General features: G+C 38.9%; 1 protein-coding gene across 3 annotated transcripts in view; it reads left to right on the top strand.

Moving 5' to 3' along the window:
* Positions 1 to 23,353, top strand: part of ltk (leukocyte receptor tyrosine kinase) — a 93,278-nt gene that overhangs the window by 30,478 nt on the left and 39,447 nt on the right. For all 3 annotated transcript variants that reach the window (XM_041812678.1, XM_041812677.1, XM_041812676.1), the window contains exons 2-12: positions 5,244 to 5,342; positions 9,435 to 9,578; positions 10,764 to 10,992; positions 12,325 to 12,464; positions 15,799 to 15,933; positions 17,710 to 17,859; positions 18,398 to 18,498; positions 18,600 to 18,760; positions 18,864 to 18,958; positions 21,306 to 21,377; positions 22,313 to 22,487. In XM_041812678.1, the coding sequence (XP_041668612.1) occupies positions 5,244 to 5,342; positions 9,435 to 9,578; positions 10,764 to 10,992; positions 12,325 to 12,464; positions 15,799 to 15,933; positions 17,710 to 17,859; positions 18,398 to 18,498; positions 18,600 to 18,760; positions 18,864 to 18,958; positions 21,306 to 21,377; positions 22,313 to 22,487 (1,501 nt within the window). The remainder of the gene's footprint in view (positions 1 to 5,243; positions 5,343 to 9,434; positions 9,579 to 10,763; positions 10,993 to 12,324; positions 12,465 to 15,798; positions 15,934 to 17,709; positions 17,860 to 18,397; positions 18,499 to 18,599; positions 18,761 to 18,863; positions 18,959 to 21,305; positions 21,378 to 22,312; positions 22,488 to 23,353) is intronic.

The following is a 23,353-nucleotide window of genomic DNA, read 5'->3' as shown; positions in this document are numbered from 1 at the left end:
ATCTACTATTAGTGAAACTTTCTGTCCCCACACTGGTAGAATATGTCACAGGAAAGATAAACACCATATGAATGCTTTTCTGGTTTGTGCTTTTCAAAGTAAAAGCCCAGTTTAGCATTTCTATAGAGAAACTCTGAACTTGTACAGAATGCTTTTATTTTGAATAGTTCCCGACAAACTTCCTCTGTACACTGAATCAAGTCGCTGTTAGCGGGGTTTATTCAGGTAAAACTTATGAAGGACAGGGCTTTGAGAGCAGGGAGATGCGGCTGACATACAGAAAACTTGCACCCTGTGTGAAAGCCGCACCGGCACGACCCGGAGCTGACATGTGCAGCACACGCAAGCAGCAAAACAAGCTGAGTGAGTCCAGCTGCAGCAGGGACTGCTGCGCGAGGACTTTGCTGCCTGTGAGTGCTTAAGGACGGGGAGGGACCCACGGCAGCAGCCACTGCTCACTGAGAAGAGCAACAACGATACGTACTTTCACGTCAGAGTCTCCAAATCTCTCCAATAACACCAGAAAAAGTCGCTAGATTTGTCGCTAGTCACTTTTTTGAAAAAGAGTTGCTAGAGGGGTCTGAAAACTCGCTAAATATAGTGACAAAGTCGCTAAGTTGGCAACATTGAGTGAGGGAGAGCTGCAGCTGAACTCTGTGTTTGAGAGAAAGGGGCCAGGCTCGGGCTGAGTTCAGCAAGGACACACACAGAGCGACAGGAGCAGAGATAAAATCCCCGCGCAGCAGAAAAGTTAATATATTGGCTACATATTGGTCGATGTTGATTACTCTGTGATACGCTATAATCAGCCCGCCGATAAATGGGTCGGGCTCTAGATGTTATCATAGTGTTTCTACAGCTGTACAAATAATAGAATTTAAATCAGGATTTAAACCTTTCTATTAGCAAAGAAACATGACTGAATGTGGTTATTGATGTTTAAAATGTGTTCTCAACTTGTATAGACAACTATATAGTTGTATGTTGAAATATTTTTTAAGAATGTTGAATTACATTTTTTTGTTTTCTATGTACATTGTTTCAGTAGATATTATTCTACTCTTTCATTGTTTTAGCAAGTTATTAAAAGGTCTCCTCGCCTCTTCACAAGGCTTAACCTGTCAGAATAATGGAGTCACAAGGGAAACTTTTACTAAGAATGTTTTTTAGAGGGAGAAGGTGATGTCTATGATGTCCAGACCTTCGTCATTGTTTGAAAATGTTATAGACAGCGTAATCATTATTTACATGCATTTATTTCCATACATTTTACATGAAGTGATCCCAGTCAGCAGTTCTCTTTCTCTTACTCTGAGTGCCTCAGGCAGGTGTGTGACACTGATGTCATCTCTTTGTGCCCATTAATGAATGTTTTCTTGACCCTTTTTATGAATAAAAATCAGGATAATAAAATATACCATGTATTACAGAAATGTATCCAATTTCAGGTTAAATAATGCAGAGAGCCACCCCCCTAGCCAAATGCAGGCCATGCTGGATTGTTTACAAAGGAGACACTAAGACAACATGAAGGATGAGGTTCTGCTGGAAATAATTTGCATCCATATTTCTGTGAGCCTTTATTTCCCCCTACGGGAAGAATCCAGGGAATGATCTTTAAGTGATCTCAAACTTAACTGACCATTTTCTTTATGTGATGCCTGAGATCCGATGTTATGTGTTAAGCTGCCGAGAAAAACAGATGAGTTCACTTCTAGAAGTGTGAAGGTAGGCGCTACATTTTGGCGTTATTCAATAATGTTACCTTAAAGTCAGTATTCCCAACTGCTGTCGCTTGTTGGGCTTGAGTTTTCCATGTTATGCTTTCTGCATATTTTTTGAACATTCAGTATCTTTGAGTTTAATCTAGATAATTTTTGGTTGTTGCTGTAAACAAACAATTGCATAAAGTAAGCATTTCTGTCCATTTGTGTGCTGTTAAGGGTATTCATATCTTGAAAAATATCTCTGTATGTTACATTAAGAACAGATAAAAATGGTGCAGTTAATTTGCGATTAATCTGGAGTTAACTGTGAAAGTTGTGAGATTAATTGCGATTAAAAATGTTTTCCCTTGACAGCTCCAGTATTGATTTATCTGTTGGTTTGATTGTTTGAAATACTGAAACTAAGTGCAAGCATGTGTCATCGTTGTTAAATGAGTCTTTGATATTCTGGAGCTTTGATGCATGCTTAACATGCATGACCATGAATGTCTGTACCTCTATTTGCTGGATTACTATGAAATTTGTTTACAAGATTATGGAAACCACAGAGACTTTACTTAATCTTTTTGCTCAGATGACTTTTCAGTCAAATATTTTGATAACCATGAAATTCAGCAAAAACGTTTATGTTTCCCTCAGGATGAACTGTAACCACTTTACAGTTCATAAGGTCCAGTCAGTACAAGTGTAAATGCAGGTCTTTAACACCAGAATATTGATCTTACACCTTCTGAGGCAGCTCTCTGTGTTATTTGACCTGGCAGGTTGTCAAAATTAATACTGCATTTCCCCCTGAAGCACAGTTAACAGTCTAGATATCTTTGTTGTCACAAATTTCATTTCAGTGAGAACAAAATCCCCATGATGAAAATTGAAAATCGTGCTGTGGATTGGTGGGAGAGGAGAAGTAGAAGTGTCATCAGGTCTATAAGTGTCCAAGCTGTTACATTCATCAAAAAAGATGACTACTCTGGATCCTAGAATATTTCAATCACAAGTGCAATGCTCAAACTTTAAAAGGAATAACCACCAACCACTTTGTCCAATCTGCCTCTTTTGACACAAGCTTGGCATAAACTCTCCTGAAATCAGTCTTTGTTTTTAAAGGAACTGACAGCACTCAAAGTCAGATTTCTTTCAAGCAGTAAACAGCAGCTGAAGTAATTAACTGTTCTGCTTTTGTTTTTGTAATAGCAAAATAAAACCTTTTTATTTTCTTCTTTCTCTAAAGGAAACAACGTGTTTTCTGTGTTCCTTCATTTCCCAAGTTAAATACTGAAAAAGGGGACAATAGAGAGGCAATGACCAGAGCATTGAACTTTGGGGGATTACCCAAAAACAGTTTGCTTTTTATTTTTAAACAAATGTGTTTTTATTAGTATTTTATGAATTCCCTCCAGTTTATGGAGTATCCAAACTTTCCGGTTTCTGTATTCAGTAATCTATCCATAGCAATTTTTGTGAAAAGCTAGACTGCTGTTGCCGTCAGCCTGCATCATTTTCAGAACTAACTGCTTTTAATAAACTGTCCTTTAAATAATTCAATTTGTCCTGCTTGACCTTGGAGGCCTTGCCTTAGAGGCTTCAGAAAACAGTAATGTCACTGTCCAGAGGCGGTTACAGGGGTTGAGATGGGATGACCCCCTGCATTACGATCACCCCCCCCCCCCCCCCACACACACACACTCACACACACACTGTCTACTGGTCATGCCTGTTAGTATGTTGAATGTCATGTCACAAAGTCACGTGTGAAGTGTACTGCCTCTTAAACAACATGGCTCTATTTCTGGAGCAACCCTGTGGTTCTTACTGAAAGTGGAAGCGTTAAACAGCATGCTCAGGTCTGAGGCATGGTACCAGTATGTTTGTGGTCTAATGGATAGAGAAAGACGACCAAGGGTGAAGGATTGGTTTAGCTTATTTGAAGAGTTTTTCAATGATATATAAAAAAATGTTGGTGCTGCTCTTAACTAACTGGTTACACATTTACACTTTGATATTCAGAAATTGTGTTATAATAATAATAACTGTACATTTTATTTATAAAGCGCTCTTCATAAAAACTCAAAGACGATGCAGAGAAAGATTGTATTAGTACATAAAGAACACCACAAAAGCAGACGAGGTCAACACAAACAAAACAAAATACAAAATGACAGACAAACAAATAACAAAACAAGATTGGCATTTGTGCTCGCTAAACAAAAGTAGTCTGAATAGATGCATCATAATTTTTATGCACTGACATAAAAACCTAACCAAATCTTTGTTCAAGAGAAAGTCTTTGTTGCTAAGAAAAAGACTATAATCAAAAAGTATTTCACTACAATCACGACAGTATTTTAGTCTTTGAGCATGCCTCAATAAAGCTTTCTCTGGAGTGTGATCCAGTTCAAGCAAAATTCCCGCTTCTACCTTTATTATTCTCTATCTAGTTTTAGGTTTGCATGCCACAATTGCTATGAGCACATGCCACTGGACACTCCTTGATATTACTGTAGTGCTCGTCCCTTAGCTGTCACTGAAGGTTTCATTCTCATCCTTTCTCATGTCCTGTGACTTTGGATGTCTGTCACCTGTTCATTTTTTGCCTTTTTGCCAAAATGGATGTTTCTAATGTACTGCTACCCTTTTCTTGTCCTCACTAATTAAGCTACAAGCTCAGCAGTGTAACTATCCTGCATTTGATAAATGGACACAGTGCAGTGGACTTTCAGACATGTGCAGTAGAAGAGACAGGCAGACATGCACAGTAAGACAAGTTTTACCCCAAACGGGAAGAATCATCAGAACCACCCATCTCAGTTGGAAGGAAATTTCTTTTTTAGTGGGACGATTGGATCAGAAACTTTATTTTCAACTTAAGCTTTTTATTCCAACTCTTTACGTCCATGTAAACGTATCAACATGAGCCTCGGATCAGTTAAAGGGTTACAAATGAAAATTTCCCAGCATGTCTCCTGACCTTGCAAGAAGGCTTACATGTTTACCAGCTCCCTCTGGAACATAGGGTAAAGGGATGTGGGCATGAACGTTAAAATACCTGGTTTGAAAGGCTCCAGAGATTGAATTCAGATGACTTCTGTTACAGGTTAATAATACAGACAGGGCCTGTAACTTGAAAGGTGACACTGAATGTGATACTGTTTATAAAGCTCATAGCTGTAGGCACATAGGGTAAAGAAACCAATATCAAGATGTAGAATTTTCATCTCATAGCTCAAGAATATTTACAGAAAATTATTTCATTTTGCTTGATTTTTGTTTGTGATTTCTCCATCAACTTCAAGCTGTGATGTTTTCACAACAGCTCCCTCTGGATATCAATGTTATTTACCAAAACACATTTTCAAATCATTCTGGATCAAGAGAACTGTAGGTCTTAACTCAAACAGGGTGTTTGGTTTTGAATAAAGCAGAAGTGAATATTATGTATATTAACTTGAAATGAGGTCATTGTTCTCAATAGTAAAACAATAACCGTAACCACTTTCTCTGTCTTCCTCTGTGCAGTTAGCAGCACCTGCCATGCTCTGTTGGATCACTTCCTGGAGGAGAACTACTCGGATCAGCTTTTCCTTCATCATTTGGATTTAGAAGGCGACAGCCAAAGTAAGAGTTTTGTGTAAGCGTTTGAGCACAAAAATAAGAGAGGTTTTACCCATGATCATCTATATCAGTAATTTATAACTACTGTAGTAGATCTGACTCTGTTTTGCAGTAAAAGATGGAAACACACCTTTCCAATTTGCTTTTAGTCATTTTTTCCACCAACTAGAGGCAGCTGTTGTGCTGGTAAGACTAAACACTCTTGGGTTTTTCCTGTATACATGTTCTTAGGGCCTCTAAAAATCCTTTCCACAAGGAGAATATGTCAACAACATGACAAAAATCTGAATAACATGAAGGAAATACACTGTTGTGTATTAAAGAAATCGATAAATATCCATATATTCTCAAGAATAAGGACAATCAGACATTCTTAGCCATCTCTAGCGCAGCAAGATACAAGGCACCTTGTGACACACATTCTTCTCATAACTGGTAGGTTATAGTTGAAAGAGTTATGTGCAACTCTATTACATGACTGAAGAGCTGGCTTCACAAAAGGTTATTGATGTCACTATTCACTAAAAAAAGAGTGTGAAAGACCTTCAGTTTTAGAAAAAGCTTGCATTTTATCATTATGCATCCCAGAGACCGAGGGACTGAAGCTAATGTATGTTGATAAAAGCTTGCTGTTTTTCCCCTTACAGGACAAATTCCTAACCTTCAAATCACACAGAAAGCTTTTATTTATATAATTTTAAAATCAATATTAACATGTCACAGCCTCACTTTTAACTACTTTTTACTGTACAACTTTTTCTGAATGTGTGCACAACTGCAACTGGTTATTGTAATGGCTAACATTTTATAAACCTGTATTTAATTTAGAAAAAGTGTTAGTATACTGGAACTTAAGTGAACCTTGTTGAGAGCTAGTTTGATTAAAAGACTCCTAAGTTAAAGACAACAACTGAGCGGTGGAGGTTGAGAGTAGGGCTGGGCAATATGGCCTAAAATTTATATCACAATATGTTTTTACCATATTACTTCCTTAACTCCCCAATGCTTCTCTCTCCCCCGCTGATAAAAAAAAAAACGCACATGTGCGGAGGAGAGTTTTCCAAATGGGCGGGGGAATGAGCTCTCTGCTGTGAGAGAGATGCGTTCAGGAACAATGGGAGAGGCGAAACTCCAGCGAGAAATGCACAATGACAGCTCAAAACTTCCACATAATCTATACTCCATGTTCGTGATATAGTCATTTTATACATCATGCCTGGCAAAAGCCGCAATACATCGAGCATACTCGATATATTGCCCAGCCCTAGTTGAGAATAGCACTTGTAGGCTGTGGGTCAGCACTTTATAACTATCAGTGTAGGTAGAGAGCTACCATACTGGTAGCTAGCAGGAGTGTAAACTCCACATGGTGAGAACAGAGCCATTTTTCAGAAGTCTGAAGTTGGCGGAGTTAGCTCTGAGCAGGGGGTTTACTTACACTTTAATCACTGCATATACGTCATAAGGTTTGAGAATGAATACATCACCACTAATCCAGCACAGGAAAGATGATTAACCAACAAACTTCTCATTTTAAGTACAAAGATATACATATCAGCATCTGAACAAGAGGAAAACAGCCTCTGAATAGAAACAGTTGTAGTTTCAGTCATCTGTAATCGTCTAGAGCATCATCTACAGTATTGTATGACTTTAAAGCGTGTTCCAGTGACATAATGATTCAATAATTTGTCCTTTATAACTTCCCCTCATCCCTAGAGGGATTTCTTTGGCTGTTTTTAAAATTAGTGGTTGTGCCAATTTCCTCTCCAATCATCACATGATGTCTCAGACGCCTCCACTTTTCCCTCCTCATCCTGTTCATAAATCCCTCCTCAAGTCACAGGCAGACACATTCAGTTTCTACAGAGTCCTTTTATTTGGGTGTTCAGATGGTTTTGGTTTCCAAACAAATAAGAGGATGTTTGGGCTTTGAGCCAAGAAAACTATGAGATGTCATTTGTAGGTTTGACTCAGGAATTTAAATGCATTTTTTAGGATTTTTTTTTTTTTTTTTCAGTTGTTAGCTATGTTGATTTGCATATGAGTACAGACATCTGAGTAATTTGTGTTTGTGCTTATGTTCATGTTTTCATTGAGACCTAAAAAGCTGAAACTGGACAACCTTGTGTATTTACTTAATAAAGATTTAATAATCTGAGAAAAACAGCTTGTTGCATTGAAAACATGAAATTCATTTCTCGTGAGCCACAACAGTCTACTGCATCTCTACTCTGACTCTGAGTTTCAAAACAATAAGTTTCATCTCATTTTGGTTGAATAACAGACACTGTTTGTTCTCTATTATCGATATTTAATAGTCAGAGGATTAAGAGTAATAAATAACTAGGTTTTTGTGTATTACATGCTAAGAACAGCAATAATTTGTTGTGAAATATTTGGCATTTGCATTAGAAGTAAAATGAATTATATGAAAGTGGTAGACAGCAGTTGCTCATTAAACTTGTCCCTTGGTTCTCAACTGGTGGGTCGGGACCAAAAATTGGGTCACAAAGCCATTTTCAGTGTGCAGCGGGACACCAACACAAACAGTTACAGGAATCCTGGTGTTCATGTGATTCTCTAATTTCCAGCTGTCAATATAACATTCTATCTATCATTATTTATTTGTGCATGTATGAATGACAGGGTTGGAAATGTACCTTTTTGCCTTCCTACCACATCAGGAGTAACTTTAGGACTGCATCATACCAATATTAAGTGTAAAGTTTACCTATGCTGTCAAAAAGGCCTCCCTACATGCAAATGAGTCTGACATCTGAAAGATTTAACAAATAATTAACCAAAAAAATGATTTAGGAAACTGTTTATTGTAACATAAAATATTTATAATAGGTAATATTATGTATTTTGATAAATGTGCTTTATGATGATTGATTGTCCTCCACTGACTTTATCTACTAATTTTCTCTCTCTTCACTATTATTGTCCACACACATTGCATGTCTCCATCTCCTCCTGTTGTCTCTATTCCTGTGTGATCTTTTGTCAACACTCCTATGTTTATAAAGGTTGAAGAGGTTCTCTCGTAATCTGCATGTGGACGAGGTTTATTTTAGAGTGTAAATAACCACCAGAAATATCGCCAATAGCACGAGGCGCAATGAGAAACATGTGTGCGAGGAATAAAAAGACAAAAGGGGCCATCCACAATGAATGTTAAAATGTTAAAATGATAAAATGATCATCGGGTGACCCGCAGATGAGCTGCTCAGTCAGTCTGTATAGGAACTGATCCCCTCCAATATTCACGGCTCACCTGCCCCAACACCCCTGTGAGGGACCGCGCGTATTGCCTGCTGTGGTGAGAAGATCAAGAGGGAGTTGGTGCCCAACTGTCGCTGATTTTAACCACGTTTCCCACCAGTTTGTCTATTTGCAGCGTGATATACGGAGGATGGCAGGATTTTCCCACATGACAAGTGTCAGACTCGTTGCAAGAATTCAATAACTTGTGCGCAATTGCTGCAATCTCACACCAAAAATCCAACGCTCGTTTAACTATCTCAGACGTAAAACAAGCGGAGCATCGGTTCATACACAACTTTAGAGGATAAATCAGTTGCATTGGAGAACTCTCTCTCATGATACTGAGTCAAAGCAATCCAGCAAACACTAGACCCTAACTCTGACATGGTGAGGAGGGTGCGGGGCTCTCTGGTCAGTAAGTGTGTGGGTTTGCTCAGCTCTGGTCATGGAGTCAGAGGGAACGAGCAGAAAACCAGGACTCAGAATTTAAATACATTCATGTAAACAAGATAAATAACATAGGGCTATTTAGTTTGTTTAATAAAGGGACCAGGTATAGACCTGCTCTATAGGAAAGATATCCTTGAATGACATCTATTGTGATCTGGCGGTATATTGAAAATACAATTAAATGAAATTGACTCGACGTTCAAGGGGGGCAGGGGGTGCTGTTGGGGGGGCAGGGTGCCCCCTTATAGAATGGTAGGGGAAACACTGCTTTATATGAGATCAATATTGTTTTGCCTTTTTTTCTATTCACGTCTTCAAATATTCACCCTTTAAAACTCTAAGTTGGAAGCTAAACTCTCGCTTTCTGTCTTTTAGGTACCTCCTGTGATTTTGAATCTCTGTGCCACTGGACTCTATCAAATCACACTGATCAAAGTGACTGGTCAGTGGTGTCGCCACAGCAACCATACACTCGTGCTGGGATGCCTGTGACGGACCACTCAGTGGGAAGCTCTCAGGGTAAGAGTGTCGAGTGCTGAGGAGAAAGTCATTGAAACACAGTAAGAGGTTAGAAAACCCAGTAAACAATCTGAGAGCTGACTCAGAGCTCTGTGTGTCAGGGTGTCTCTCTTAAAATCTGTTGTGTTTATGTGCATGATGATCTCTAATGCAGTCTTAGAGCCTTCCTGAAGTTGAAGTTTTCAACAAAATGATGACTAGGGCTGTGAAATTTATCGAAATTTAGATCAAATCACAATATAGCCTGATGCAGTCTTCCCTAAACCGCCTACAATAAGTTCAAAATGCTGCAGCCAGACTGTTAACCAGATCCAGCCACCGGTCTCACATCACACCCATTCTTGCATCTCTCCATTGGCTTCCAGTAAAAGTCAGAATCAACTACAAAATCCTGTTACTCACATATAAAGCACTGCATGGCCTTGCTCCTACTTACATTTCTCACCTCCTTTTTCCATATATCCCCCCTCGCCCGCTCAGATCATCTAATCTCAGCCTCCTGTACATCCCTTCTTCTAATTTCAAAACTAAAGGTGATCGAGGCTTCTCTGAGCTAGCCCCCCCCCCCCCCCGTGGAATAAACTCCCGCAGTCTGTCAAATCAGCAGAGTTGCTGGAATGTTGAATGTTTTAAGAAATATTTAAAAACTCACTTGTTTAGACAAGCTTTCTTGTGAATTTGTAACTTGAAGCTCCTCCAATTTGTTGTGTATTACTATTTTGTCTTGTTTGATCATGTACGATATGATGTGATTTATTTTTCTCCTTGTGTGGATTATCTGTTTTATTTATTTATTTTTCTTTTTGTGAAGCACTTTGTGACCGAGTGTTTTAAAAGTGCTATATAAATATTGCTTACTGCAGTTTTCAAATCACAGAAGAGGCAATATTTCTTTAGCCTAAAATGTTTACTAAAATATATATTTAATCAGTTTTTGAGGCAGATATGTTATGCTTTACACTTAATGCAAACATTTAAATATTTTTGTCTTGTCAAGAATTAGAAAGACGTAAAATTATAATTCCCTTTAATATAACAGTTCATGTAGAATTTTCAATGAGTCAAAATAATTGCAATTATATATTTGTTAAGAATTGATCAGCCTTAATTTAATAACCCAAATGTACAGTGATGTAGCTATTAAACGCTCAAACATGACTATCCTTCTCTGTTTGATTACCTTAGGGCACTTCCTCTACTTAAGCCCCTCCCCTGCTGCAGAGGCCTCTGGGAGATGTGAGTACCACCTAACCAGTCCAGTCCTGCCAAGAAGCACTAGGGGCTGCATGCTGCAGGTGGCTCTGTATGAAGCCGGTCCAACGTGGGGAAACCTTACGGTCCTGATAAAGCCATTCCTCTCAGGATCAACGGTCCAGTCAGTGGTTCTCAACAGCAAGAGCCGTGATAACCACAGGTCAGGAAACAAACTCAAACCACTTCTGTGTGCCTCTTTTTAAACAGGATATGTTTTGTTTACAGGTTTACTCATAAGTTATGCAGCTCATGTCCATTTGATTAGTGTCAAACAGTAAAGGCCCACATCTTCACTGATTGGAAGTGCTTGTCAAGTAAAGGTCCAACTTATTAAATAACCGAAGGGAGCTCAGATTCACTGCAATGAAAGGTGACAGAGGCTTTCAATGTGAGCAAGGGCACAGAAACTAATACCTTTATCTTCTGTGATACTGAGGTTAAACGCAAGAAATGGTTCTTATCTTCCATGTGGGACAGTGCCTAGAAAGGTAAGGGGCCAGTGGTCCCTGTGTATCTTTGGTCAATGGAAACAGGTATTTCCTGTTGATCTAATGCCGAGGTCCAGCTGTCTTCAGAGCAGCTAAAAGCATTTGTGTCTCTAAATGCAGACTCTGTAAATAGATTTATTTAATTGGTTGTGACAGAAGAGGGATGGATGGGCATAGGCAAGAAGCTTGTACACTGACTTTGTTTGTGTCTCTGCTGTAATGGACTGAGCAATTCCATTATGAGAAACACACATACAGTACTTTCATTTATCCAGCCCATAATTTAACTCCCACTTACCTGCAAATCAACCATCCTGTACTACTTATTCTTTCCAGTAACTAGCTGAACGACTTTTACTGCAAAACCAACACTGTGCCTTTTAAAATGGCTTCTCAATTGCACGCATTATCATCATTTAACTGCACTCCCTATAGTAAAAACTTCTGACCCCCTCTACCTAATGTGCTGTACCTTGAAGCTGTAACAGCAGGGATTTATAAACAGAGATACACTTAAATTAAAGCTAAGTGAAGATGCTGTCAAAACATGAATTTAAGATGGTACGCTGACATAAAAAAAAAAGGTTTCATCTTTAGGGGAGCTAAAGCCTCATGATCATCACTTTGAGAGATTTATTCTCTTTCATTGCGTTCATATGACTCCAGCTGACAGCATATGAGAATTGATTCAATATTTTGCTGGAAGGAAGCAAAAAGCAAAAGATGAAAGTTGCAGACTGACAAAAAATGTGTGTGTGTTTTTTAATACATTTGGATCAACTTAATGGCTGTTAAATCTAGGTGTTTGTGTGCAAGCAAAGGCCCCAAAATCCTCATGAGCTTCAGTGTTTGTTTGGATGTAAACTAGAAAAAAAAATGATTCAAGTTAGAAATTATTTAAGCCTCTGTATTTACTGTTTTTCTGCTTTTGTGCAATACATCATCTTAACATTTTGTATTATGCAGATGAGTCTTAAGGTTATTGATCTGATTGGTTTATACAGGGGAGAGTGGGAGGTTCTATTGACTATGATCGGCCAGATCGACGAATCCTTTCAGGTGACCCTGCTCTACACTTCCTGTTTGGGTGAAGATAAGGCTACTGTGGCTTTGGACTCCCTAGAGCTCATTGACTGTGACTCAGGTGAGTATTTGTGTTTTGTAGAGCTGTGATTACTGGTTCCTCTTCAAAGGTATCGCTAAAGAATTTGAAGCATATGTTATGCCCAACATAAAGTATATCGAAGTCCTGTCACAGTTTCACATTTTTGCAAAGGGCTTGAGATGATAAAGAAGTTTTTCAAAGCTCTATTTAGGAACTTTTGATTTGCCTTGATTTTTCAACCCTCTGTGGACTAAGCAGCACCTTTTATCTCTTCGCTGATCTCGATCTGTATATACTGTAAATATAAGAAGTGTTTTCTGCCTGAAAACCTCATTGTAAATTGTTTTAATTGTCAAACATGTTAAACGCTGTGAATCTTCGTTTTGACCACCACGCAAAAAAAAGGCCATGTTTTGTTTACAACTATGCTAAGTTGTCAAATTGTGTGAAAATATAAGCATCCTTAAGTTACTTTTATTTCCTGAAAGTAATGAAATGTTCAAAACGTTTTTTAAAAGGTCACAGAGGCAGCAGGGAGGAATCTTTTAAAAAGTCTCTAGCACATTTAAACTCTCATCTTACCTGTGTTTCCTCGGCTGAAGATTGGTCCACCAATTTCCTGTCTGGCTCGTTACAATGTAACAATGTTACAATGTTACAGTGTCATTTAGCAGATGCTTCTATCCAAAGCGACATACATTTGAGAGCAAGAACAACACAAGCAAAGATCTAGACAAGATGAAACAACATCAGTAAGTGCCACAAAGTGCTACAGATCAAATTGGGTGCAGGTGCCACCATGCAGTGTTAAAGGCAAAGCACATTATGTATACAAGTTTTTTTTTTTTTATATATAAACATCAACAGTGAAACAACCAAAATGTGAGATCTCTCAACATCACCATCAATTAAATTGTCTTCACAACACTAATGACCAAAGTACCAAGTGCTGGGTCACTCACAAGGAGCTGGGCATAAAAATCCCAGAAATAGAGCAGGACAGTGCGAGCTAACTGTAGCTGGGAGATTTATTCTACCACTGGGGACAACAGGGGAGAACAGTCTAGCTAAGTGCATAGTGTTCTCTAAAGAGCTGGGTCTTTAGCTTTCTCTTGAAAGTAGAGAGGGACTCTGTGGATCAAATGGAGTTGGGTAATTCATTCCACCATTTAGGGACAACAGAGGAGAAGAGTCGGATTAGTGACTTAGGTGCCTGATGTGCTGGAAATATCAGACACCTTTTGCTGGCAGAGCACAGTGGGAAAGAAGTTGTTTAGACCTGGATGAGGGAGTCCAGGTGAACAGGAGCAGTTTTGGTTACTGCTTTGTAAGCAATGATTAGAGTTTTGAATTTAATGCGAGCCGCAACTGGAAGCCAGTGTAGAGAGATGAAAAGAGGAGTAACATGAGCTCTCTTAGGTTGGTTGAAGACCAGACGTGCTGCTGCATTCTGGATCATCTACAGAGGTTTAACCGTGCATGCAGGGAGGCCTGCCAGTAATGAGTTGCAGTAGTCAATGTGTGATATTACAAAATCCTGTACCAGGAGCTGTGTACCATGCTCTGTCAGGTAGGGTCTGATCCTCTTGATGTTCTAGAGGGCAAACAGGACTGAGTAATTGAGGCCACATGAACCTTGAAGGTTAGCTGGTCATCAATCATGACACCCAGATTTTGGGCAGACTTAGAGGGCATGACATTATTTGATCCAAGCTGGATACTGATCTGTGGTTCCACAGTGGGATTGGCTGGAATTATATTAAGCTCAGTCTTGGACAGGTTGAGCTGAAAGTGACGTTCCCTCATCCATTTAGAAAAAACAGCAAGGCAGGATGAGATCCGAGTTGAGACAGTTGTGTCATCTGGTGGAAAGGATAGGAAAAGCTGTGTATCATCTGCATAGCAGTGATAAGAAAAGCCATGGGAGTGGATTTGCACCAAGTGAGGTGGTGTATGGTGAGAAAAGTAGGGGACCAAGTGCTGACCCTTGAGGCACCCCTGTTGATAAGCCATGCAGTTTGGACACTTCTCCCCTCCATGATTCTCTAAAAGATCTCCCAGTGAGGAAGGACTTAAACCACTGGAGGGCAAATCCTGAGATACCAAGTGAAGAGAGTGTGGAGAGGAGGATTTGGTGGTTTACTGTGTCAAAGGCAGCAGACAGATCCAGCAGTAAAAGAACTGAGGACTGACCAGCTGCTCTAGCCAAACGCAGTGGTTCCATTACTGACAGAAGTGCAGTTTCAGTAGAGGTCATTGTGACAGGAAATCTGTCACAACAAACTGTCATAAGTCACCAGTAGAACTGGTTGTTTGGCTCCCAAATGGCTCTTAATTTGGTAGCAGTTTGGCTTTTTAAGTTAGGATTGAATAACGACAAAGGATGAAGGAAAGAAAACTGGCACTCAAACAGGAGGTAAATACCACAGCTAACATAAAATATTTGTTTTGAAGAACATGCTCATTCGTGAATTGCACATCTTCACTCAGTGGCTCACTTCACAAGGTTTACTCAGTCAATAGTATATTACTATTTCAATTAAAAGCATTTTTGTGACGGAATGAGAAATTCTTAATATGTTAAAGGGGCTCAGCTAGCCTCTTGGCTCAGCAAAAGACTCCGGTTACGGGCTGTAGCTTGTTTTCAGACATTAGTGTGATGTTGACCTTCACATCTTGTGCTTGGCTAAGAGAAAAGAGGAAGAAGGCCAAAATGTTGAACTTTAAAAGAAAAAACAACATTTTCACTTCAGGGTTGCATGGCTTTTGCCTAAGGCTGAATGATTTGGGAAAATAATCTAATTGTGATTTTTTCCCCCAAAATTGCAATTGCAATTTGAAATACAATTATTTCTAAAGTTATTCATCTTATGTACGTATTTTTAACAAACACAAGCAATAAATCATTCAATATCATAACCAACAAAATGTAAGATCAAAAAAGGACTAAACAATTTGAATCTTCTTTTATATCTAATTGTGATCATTTTGACTCTTCGGTATCAAAAGGAGTGATCATTTTGATGTCATTCTCATGTTCAGTAAGAAAAACCTACAAAAATGGAGAAAGTAGGATTTTTCTGTATTCTCAAAAAAATGGCACTTGAATGATTGCATGACATGTAATGCATAACATCTCTGCAGCAAAAAAATGCTTTGAATTGGTATTTTTGCACAAATTTCAGGTTAAAGAAATATTGCACCTTATGCAATTTGAAAAATGCAGTGGCCCATATTGCAATTTAATGTGATTTGCGATTAATTGTCCAGCCCTACTTTTAACCATCTGCAGACCCTTTTTGCAGTGGTTTTATTTCAAGCTCTCAGTGGATGCACATCTTTGTAAATTTATCATGTGGTTGTTGTGATACAGATCAGATTGATGAGCTCGATGCGCCATGTGGTGAATCTTTCCACTGTGAAAACTCAAGAGGATGCATAGACCAGAGCCAAGTGTGCAACTTTCACACTGACTGTCCTTTAGGAGAGGATGAGGGCCTCATCTGTGGTAAGTTTTTTTAATGCAAAAGGATGTTGCATGGATGCAAATTGTGGCCTTTGATTTATATTAATAAAACTTCAAAAGGAACCTTCACAATTGGCTTGTCTGTGAATGGATGTGTGAAAACAAATAAAGATATGTATGTCTCAGTTTGTGTGACTGCAGATAAAGAGTAAAGTCCTCCAGCATGCAGTGTGGGAGTCCTCAAAACAGAGTATGAGGATACTGGCAGGCTGAAGTGCATTTCATTAGCTGTATTAAAGTTTAAGTGTATGCTGAACTTTAAACCTTATGACTGCGTACCAGATTATTCAATATCAAGAGCCTATACTCAATATATTTAAAGTGCAGGAGTTCACTTTCATATGCAGCCCGACAGTGCTTCTGTCCTCTGATGATTCAAAACACTCTAATCAACTTGTGCTCCTTTTCTTCCTTGGCCATAAAGATTTCATCTTGAATTCACACCCCCAAAAATGTCAGCACTTACAGTATAAGATGATTAATCATAGTACGATGCAGCCCTTTTACATTTATTTGTCTTTTGAAATCCCAACTTTGAAAAACATGCTGCTGAAAAAACAGTCATTACATTTTTTCTCCACCAACTTGCCAAAAAAAGCTTCCTTCTTCTCATTTGGAAACTTCAATCATTTAGTTCAGAAAAAAACACTTTGCCACACTGAGAACCTCCAGACCCCACTTCAGTCACGGATCAAATCAATGAATCAGGGCTATTTACAGCCCCTGAGTTGTGGATCCCTGGGGGAAAGTAACTGTGTCACAGTGGCAGACATTTTATTTTCTAACTGGCAACAAAGTCTCTCCTCTCTCAGTGCTCATAAATTACTCTGCTTAAGTGTCATGCTGCACTTTGTCCTGTCATTTAATTTATGTCTGTGTTTTTATTTCAGCAAGATCAGATGTAAAATCTGGACAACTTTTATTCTTTTTGTGGAGTAACTGGCCTAGTTTTTCTTACAGGGAATCTTCCAACATTTGTCTCATTTAAGTAAACGCTTTTTGATTAAATAAAGAATCAACAGGGGAATTTACTGAATACAGTATATTTGCCTATTCATGACATTTTAGGAAGGAGCTACTAGTTAAAAAAACTTACAGGTAAGATAAACCTTCTGTAAATATACAAAAGTAATGTGTAATAAATCTCAAATATGTTTCATACCTGATTCTTCCGCACAATCCTCTCCCTCTCCAAATGTTTGCCCTGCCAATATTTAGAACAGGAATGAGGAGTTTTATCCCAGGAATAAAACTGAAGCAGAAACAACAGACCTTCTAATCAGGACTTAATACTTGTTTGGTCTTGAAACAGGTAGAGAGCAATCATGTCAACTTTCAACTACAAATCTGACCCGAGAATCCGACAAACATCTTCACTTGGTTCAGACTTGAATGTCATAACCCAAAGGGAAGGTTGAGGAGCTGGGCAGGGACACTAGGGGTATGGCCTAAAAGAGAGCTGGTTTTGGCCTGAGAGATTGGTAATAAAGTATGTCATCTTCAGGACATTATTCACACTCTTATAACTCATGTATTTATATATAGCAGAGGAAAACAAGCGACCTAACTTATAAATGATGTTTATTGTCTGCATAAGCACAGAGATTGAATCATTTTTGTATTTATAAAAAAAGAAATTGCACATGCCCAAACCTGTAAATATTTATTTTGTACTCCTGATATGTCTGTGGAAGCTGAAAACAGGCATTCTTGTTGTATTTCTTCAATCCTGTGAATAACAATCTTCCTCTCTCCCAGCTGGTCTTTTTTTTGGCTCACACTGTTCGTTTGAACTCGATGCCTGTGGCTGGTCAGTGTCCAACCATCACTCGGGGTGGAGAAGGGTCACTGGAGAAGAGTTTTTGGAGGACAACGAAATGCAGGGTGTTGCTCTGCAGCAAACACAAGGTTGGCTCTCTGAGTGTTTGTGTGCAGTTTGTGTCAAATGCTCCTGTTAACAACCTGATTGCACTGTTGTCCCAGTGGTAAACCAGAGGTACATTGATAAATTATTCCATTCCGAATAAGCATTGGGGTGTTAATGACAGAAACTTTAAAAGAAAAAAATGTTTTTAACAACAAACTTCAAATTCCCTTTTGTTAAAACTAATTTTGACAAGATGTCTCTTTTCCTTTTTGTAGTCTAAGCCTATGATAGGAATGCCTTGTTAGACTACAACCATACGAAATTTTTGCATATGAAAGAGTTTATATGGCTCATATAAATGCAGCTGCAGATCATTCATACTGTTACAAACGTAACTAATGTCCTTTATGCTTTTCAGCACCGTATTTACTTCAAAGACCTCTGGTTCCTGTCAAACAATAAACCAGGAGTATATAATGTGCCTTTAAGGACTATGACAGCCATAATAAAATCTCAAAAGAAAGTTTTATCATGATCATGGGTTTGTTCAGCTGTGTAAGTTTTATTGTGTGTCCCTAGGGCACTTTCTGTTTTTGAAGGTAAGGGAAAGTAATCCTCCCCGAGAGGCGTCCATTCGGAGCTCCTCTTTCCCTCCACCAGTGTCTTCTGCTGCCTGTCAGGTCAGTTGTTTATTAGATACAGTTGTGTATTAGTTTTGTTGTTATACTGTTATCCCCCCCCCATTTGAGGCTTTACCCCTTGTTCCCATTTTTCTGTATAGATGCGATTCTCTCTGTACTTATACGGAGACTTTAATGGTTCGTTGGTGGTGGCGATAGAAGAAAATGGGACCACCATTGCACCACTGGTATGGGAGAGAAATGGTCAGTGGACAGATGATTGGGAAGATGTTGCCCTAGAGCTCACTGGCCTCCATTATGGGTAAATAAACAAAAACAGTAATTGCTATTGTTTTGAAACAGACTTCATCTTTACTAGAAACTACAAGTCTTCAAATACAAACATGGTATGTGCTTTGCTCCAGGTTCCATGTCAGGATAACAGCTGTGTGGGGGGATGGGTCGAATGCTGATGTTGCTCTTGATGACATTGCGATTGGAGCGGCCTGCTTCAACAAAGGTACACCGTTGCGCACAAATCATTGTTAAACACTTAAGGAAATAAAAAAATTTAACTTTGCATTAAAAGTAAGGAAATTTGTGTTTGGTAGATTATTTCTTTGTTGTAACAATGCTTTGTGGCAATAAAGCTTATGCTGCCATAAAGCCTGTTTTTTTCCCTTTTAAAACTGTAAATGTTTTAAATTTAAACATTTGTAAGGAACATGCATTTGTGGGATGAGCAGCTTATTTTGCTGTTGTTATTGACGTTTGTTTTGGGGTTCTGGTACCCCCAGATGCTGACAATCAGGAGCCTAATTGGCACCTGGTTGTCAATCTCAATCCAGAGAGATATCAAGATGAGATCCTGCAACCAGTGGCAATCCCATATCTCCACAGTCTGTGACCGAACTCTCTCCTCCAAGATGACAACGCTTGACCCTACAGAGGCGGTTTATTAGAGACTACCTCTAGAATTTGGGGAGAGGAGAGGATGGAATGACCTGCCAGCAGTCCTGACCTCAACCCCATTGAACATTTATTGGATCAGCTTGCTGTTCGTGCAAGAGTGACCAACTCAACCACATTGGCTGACTTGCCACAAATGCTGGTTGAAGAATGGGATGCCATCCCAAAGCAGTGTGTGACCAGGCTGGTGACCAGCATGAGGAAGAGGTGCCAGGCTGTTGGCAGCTGTGTATGGTTCTTCCACACGTTACTGAGGCTCCTGCTCCTAAGAGAATAAATTGTTAAATCTGCAATATGTCTTGTTTCTTCAGACTTCAATCATCCAACCCACCAAACACCAAACAAGAGTCAATGGCAGATAAGCTGTTTGGCATAAGCAGAGAAGATTTGGCAAATTTTTCAAAGGCTTAACCCACATATTCAGCTCTGCTGCTCATCCCACAAATGCATGTTCCTTTCAAATGTGGCAATTTAAAAGGGAATAAACAGGCTTTCTAATGGTAGTAGATTTATTGCCTAGAAGCATCATTACAACAAAGAAATAATCTGCCAAGCAAATGGCTTTACTTTCTGTGCTAGGTTCATCAGTTGGACTAACAATGTGATTAGGAACAGGACTGCAAAAATATGTAAGGATATAAAACAAAACTCTTATGCAAATATGCCAAAACACGCTTAGCAAATGTTTTTTCGGGAAACTCGCCATTCAGCTTGTTTTAATATAAACACAATTCTTTTTGGTCAGAGACACTAAAAAGCATAAGTTCTGATTATTTACACAAAAACTCCTGCAGGGCATATGTGGCCACAGAGACCACTTTCAGTAAATGTCACACAGGCGGGCTCTATGGCTTATTATACTTATAAGCCAGTGAGGCCCAAAAGGACAGTGGATTTGTCTTAGTTGTGTTCAATTTGTCTCCTGACTTTAAGAATTATTTAATTGATTATTATCCCTCTATGTTATTAAATCAGACTGTTGCTGAGTAAAAATGGAGAAAAGAGAAGCAAGAGGCCTTAACTATGCTGAGATTGATGACTGCTGTCTGAAGCTTTGAGCTTTTCAGGTCCTCAGTCATTTGTTTGATGCACTGATTCAATGAATGTTTATGATGAAGGATAACCAACACTGTATGTTTTTCTCAAACACTGTACTGCAAAGTGAGTGCCAACATTCCTGTCATTGTTAGTCTGGCATTCGGGCATTAATTCAAACGATCTTGACTTTTTTCTTTAAAGCTATTTTCTGCTCTATTGAAATGGTCAGCTATGAATTGGTACCAGAGTTTACACCTAGATGTCATTTACAAGTTTTGTTTATTGGATTGAAGGAATTCCCTGTGTTGTCTGTGTGATGTAGTCACAGGATCAGGTGAACACCACTGGATCATTTTCTTGTTGTTACTACGGTTGGGTTAGGACCCTTGAGTATTTTTAATGGTTGCCTCGATTACATTTATGACCCAGCAAAGATAAGGCCATGAAGGCTCTCATTAGTTGTTAAAGGTCATTGATTATGTATCTTGATGGACTGTGTTGTCTCTGGGAAGTTTAGGGTTGTGCAAATTATGCTCCCCTTAAAATCTTAAAAATGTACAAAAACAGTTATTGTAACCGTGAAACAGAAAACACACACCTTACCTGTATGCTACAGCAGAAAAGGAATGAAGGATAAACACATTAACGCTTTCCTGCTGAAAAATTAGTTTGAGGAGATGTTTCGGTTTTCAACACTTCCTAGAATTCTTTTATTTTATTTTCTTTACTTTTCTTTCTTTTGTTTAATTTATTTTGTTTTTCTCTGTCTAAATAGATTTTTTTTACACTTCAGTGATATGCACATGGATGTTCTTTTCTCTCTGTTCTCCCACCTTCCATGGCTTCCTGCCTCTCCTTAGATCTCAACTCTCTCCTGACCATGGAGCTCTTGGAGGATTTCCTAAGCCCCCTTCCAGAGCCCCCAGGCCCAGGTAGCGTGCAGCTTCTTCTATCTCCTTGGATACTTTTAGAATTTTCAATGTCCCTTATCCCTTATAGAACCATTGTTTGTGCAGAACTTACGTAACAGTTGCTGATAAGGCTGGCCACACAGGAGACAACTTTAAAATCTGGAATGATTTTAAAAATGTGGGAAACAACATTGATCAGGACATTTTCAAATGATTTTTGATCTTTAATCCTCCGAACGCACATACTACACAACTCAGCCAGACTTTCAGATCAATGGAGACCACATACCTGCCGACCTGCCAATGACCTCAGGTGATCATGTGACTTCAGAAAAAAACAACCATAGATGTCTGTAGATACCCTCTTGCTGTCCCTCCGCAACAGGCTGTCCTAGCTGGAGTGAAGGTACAGCTGTGTTTATGCTTTTGAACGGTAAAAGTACATATGATCCTGTCTGCTCACTCTCGTTTGTTGATGTGGGTACTTCGTCTTAGGCACTAGGACCTCAAATCGTAAATATCAAACGTGTTTGATATTTATGATTCGGAGTCTGGGAGGCTATAAGACGATTTGGAGCGGTAAAATAATCGTGTTGACACCACACACTTGAGGAGTATTCAGACAAATAATGGTTTGCGACGAGGATCCACTCTGGATACTCCCCCATGATCGTCGAGGAAGGAAAATCTTGCCTCAAATCGGGCTTAAAATCCTGGTGTGTGGTCAGCCTAAGAATCTATAATTTATCGTACATTAAGGGCTCATATACCAGGTCCCATCAACTAGATGCTTTACCATATATGTGCTTTTGTCTTTGGATGTTTAAAAATAAACAAGTACTCATGCATTTTTTTTATATTTATTTATTACATGTATTTAAGATTATATACCAGAGCTAAACAAATACTCCCACTGAAATATAAAACTAGTCCCCTTTTTGTCTCAATTTCTCCAGAGGTTTCCTTGATGACATGGTGGTTCAACTCATGTGGTGCCAGTGGTCCCCATGGTCCAACCCAGGCTCAGTGTGACAGCACCTATAGGAACAAAAATGTCAGTGTTACAGTGGGAAAGGAAGGCTCTTTGAAGGGCGTCCAAATATGGAGAGTTCCTGCAACTAACAGATACCTGTAAGTGATAAAGGAGAGCTTTAACTCTGTATGTCTGGTGATGTTGTTTTGTGTATAGTTAGAAAATCCAGTAAAAGGGAAGAAAAAATTACTTGTATGTTAAAATGGACAGTCTTTCTTGTCCTTTGTACTCAATGGAAACCAGACCAGTCTAGTGTACTGAGAAATTTCATATGCCTTTTATTTTTGACCGTTTACCATGCAAGAAGCACTATTATTTTTTTCAATTCATTCTTCGAAAAAAATCTTAGATCTGATTTTTAAAAGTTTATAGGAACCTTGTGTTTGCTTCAAGCACTCACGATTATGACAATTCTGGTCAGACTGGAGAAGAAATAAAGAAAAAAAGGAAAGTTTCTGATGTACTTTAAATGCAAATAAAGGTATTCTGTTAGCCAGTTCATGTTAGTTAGAAAGACTGTAGCCAGTCAGCAGGGGGGAGGTCTAATTGTTTTGGCTTCACACTTAGGTCACTGTTGACCTGTCCATCGTTATACACAGTCCTTGGCAAAACTGACAGTTGTTCAAACTAAACCTACAGTTGGTACAGGTAAAGCCTAACAGACATGGACCACAAATGATTAATGACATCAAAGATTTTTAGTTCAAATATTTGTATGCCACACATTCAAAGTATTATCTGGAGGACCTAATGAACTTCTGGTTGTTAGTCACAGCATTCAGAAAATAAGTCACAGGACTTATCTTGAAAGAAAGAGTTGTGCTGTATTTTCCACTCTGATCATTAGTCACAGTGTTTCTAGAAGCCCAGTGAACAGATCATACTCCTCTTTTATGTTAATAACTGTTGTGCTTACCGAAAGCTCTGCTTGGTGAAAGTTAAGATGCATGAGTGCATATTCTGG

The sequence above is a fragment of the Cheilinus undulatus genome, linkage group 18 (genome assembly GCF_018320785.1).
Source record: "Cheilinus undulatus linkage group 18, ASM1832078v1, whole genome shotgun sequence".
Classification (NCBI taxonomy): Eukaryota; Metazoa; Chordata; class Actinopteri; order Labriformes; family Labridae; genus Cheilinus; species Cheilinus undulatus.
Note: the sequence above shows the minus strand (reverse complement) of the source record. Positions and strands in the feature narration are given on the sequence as shown.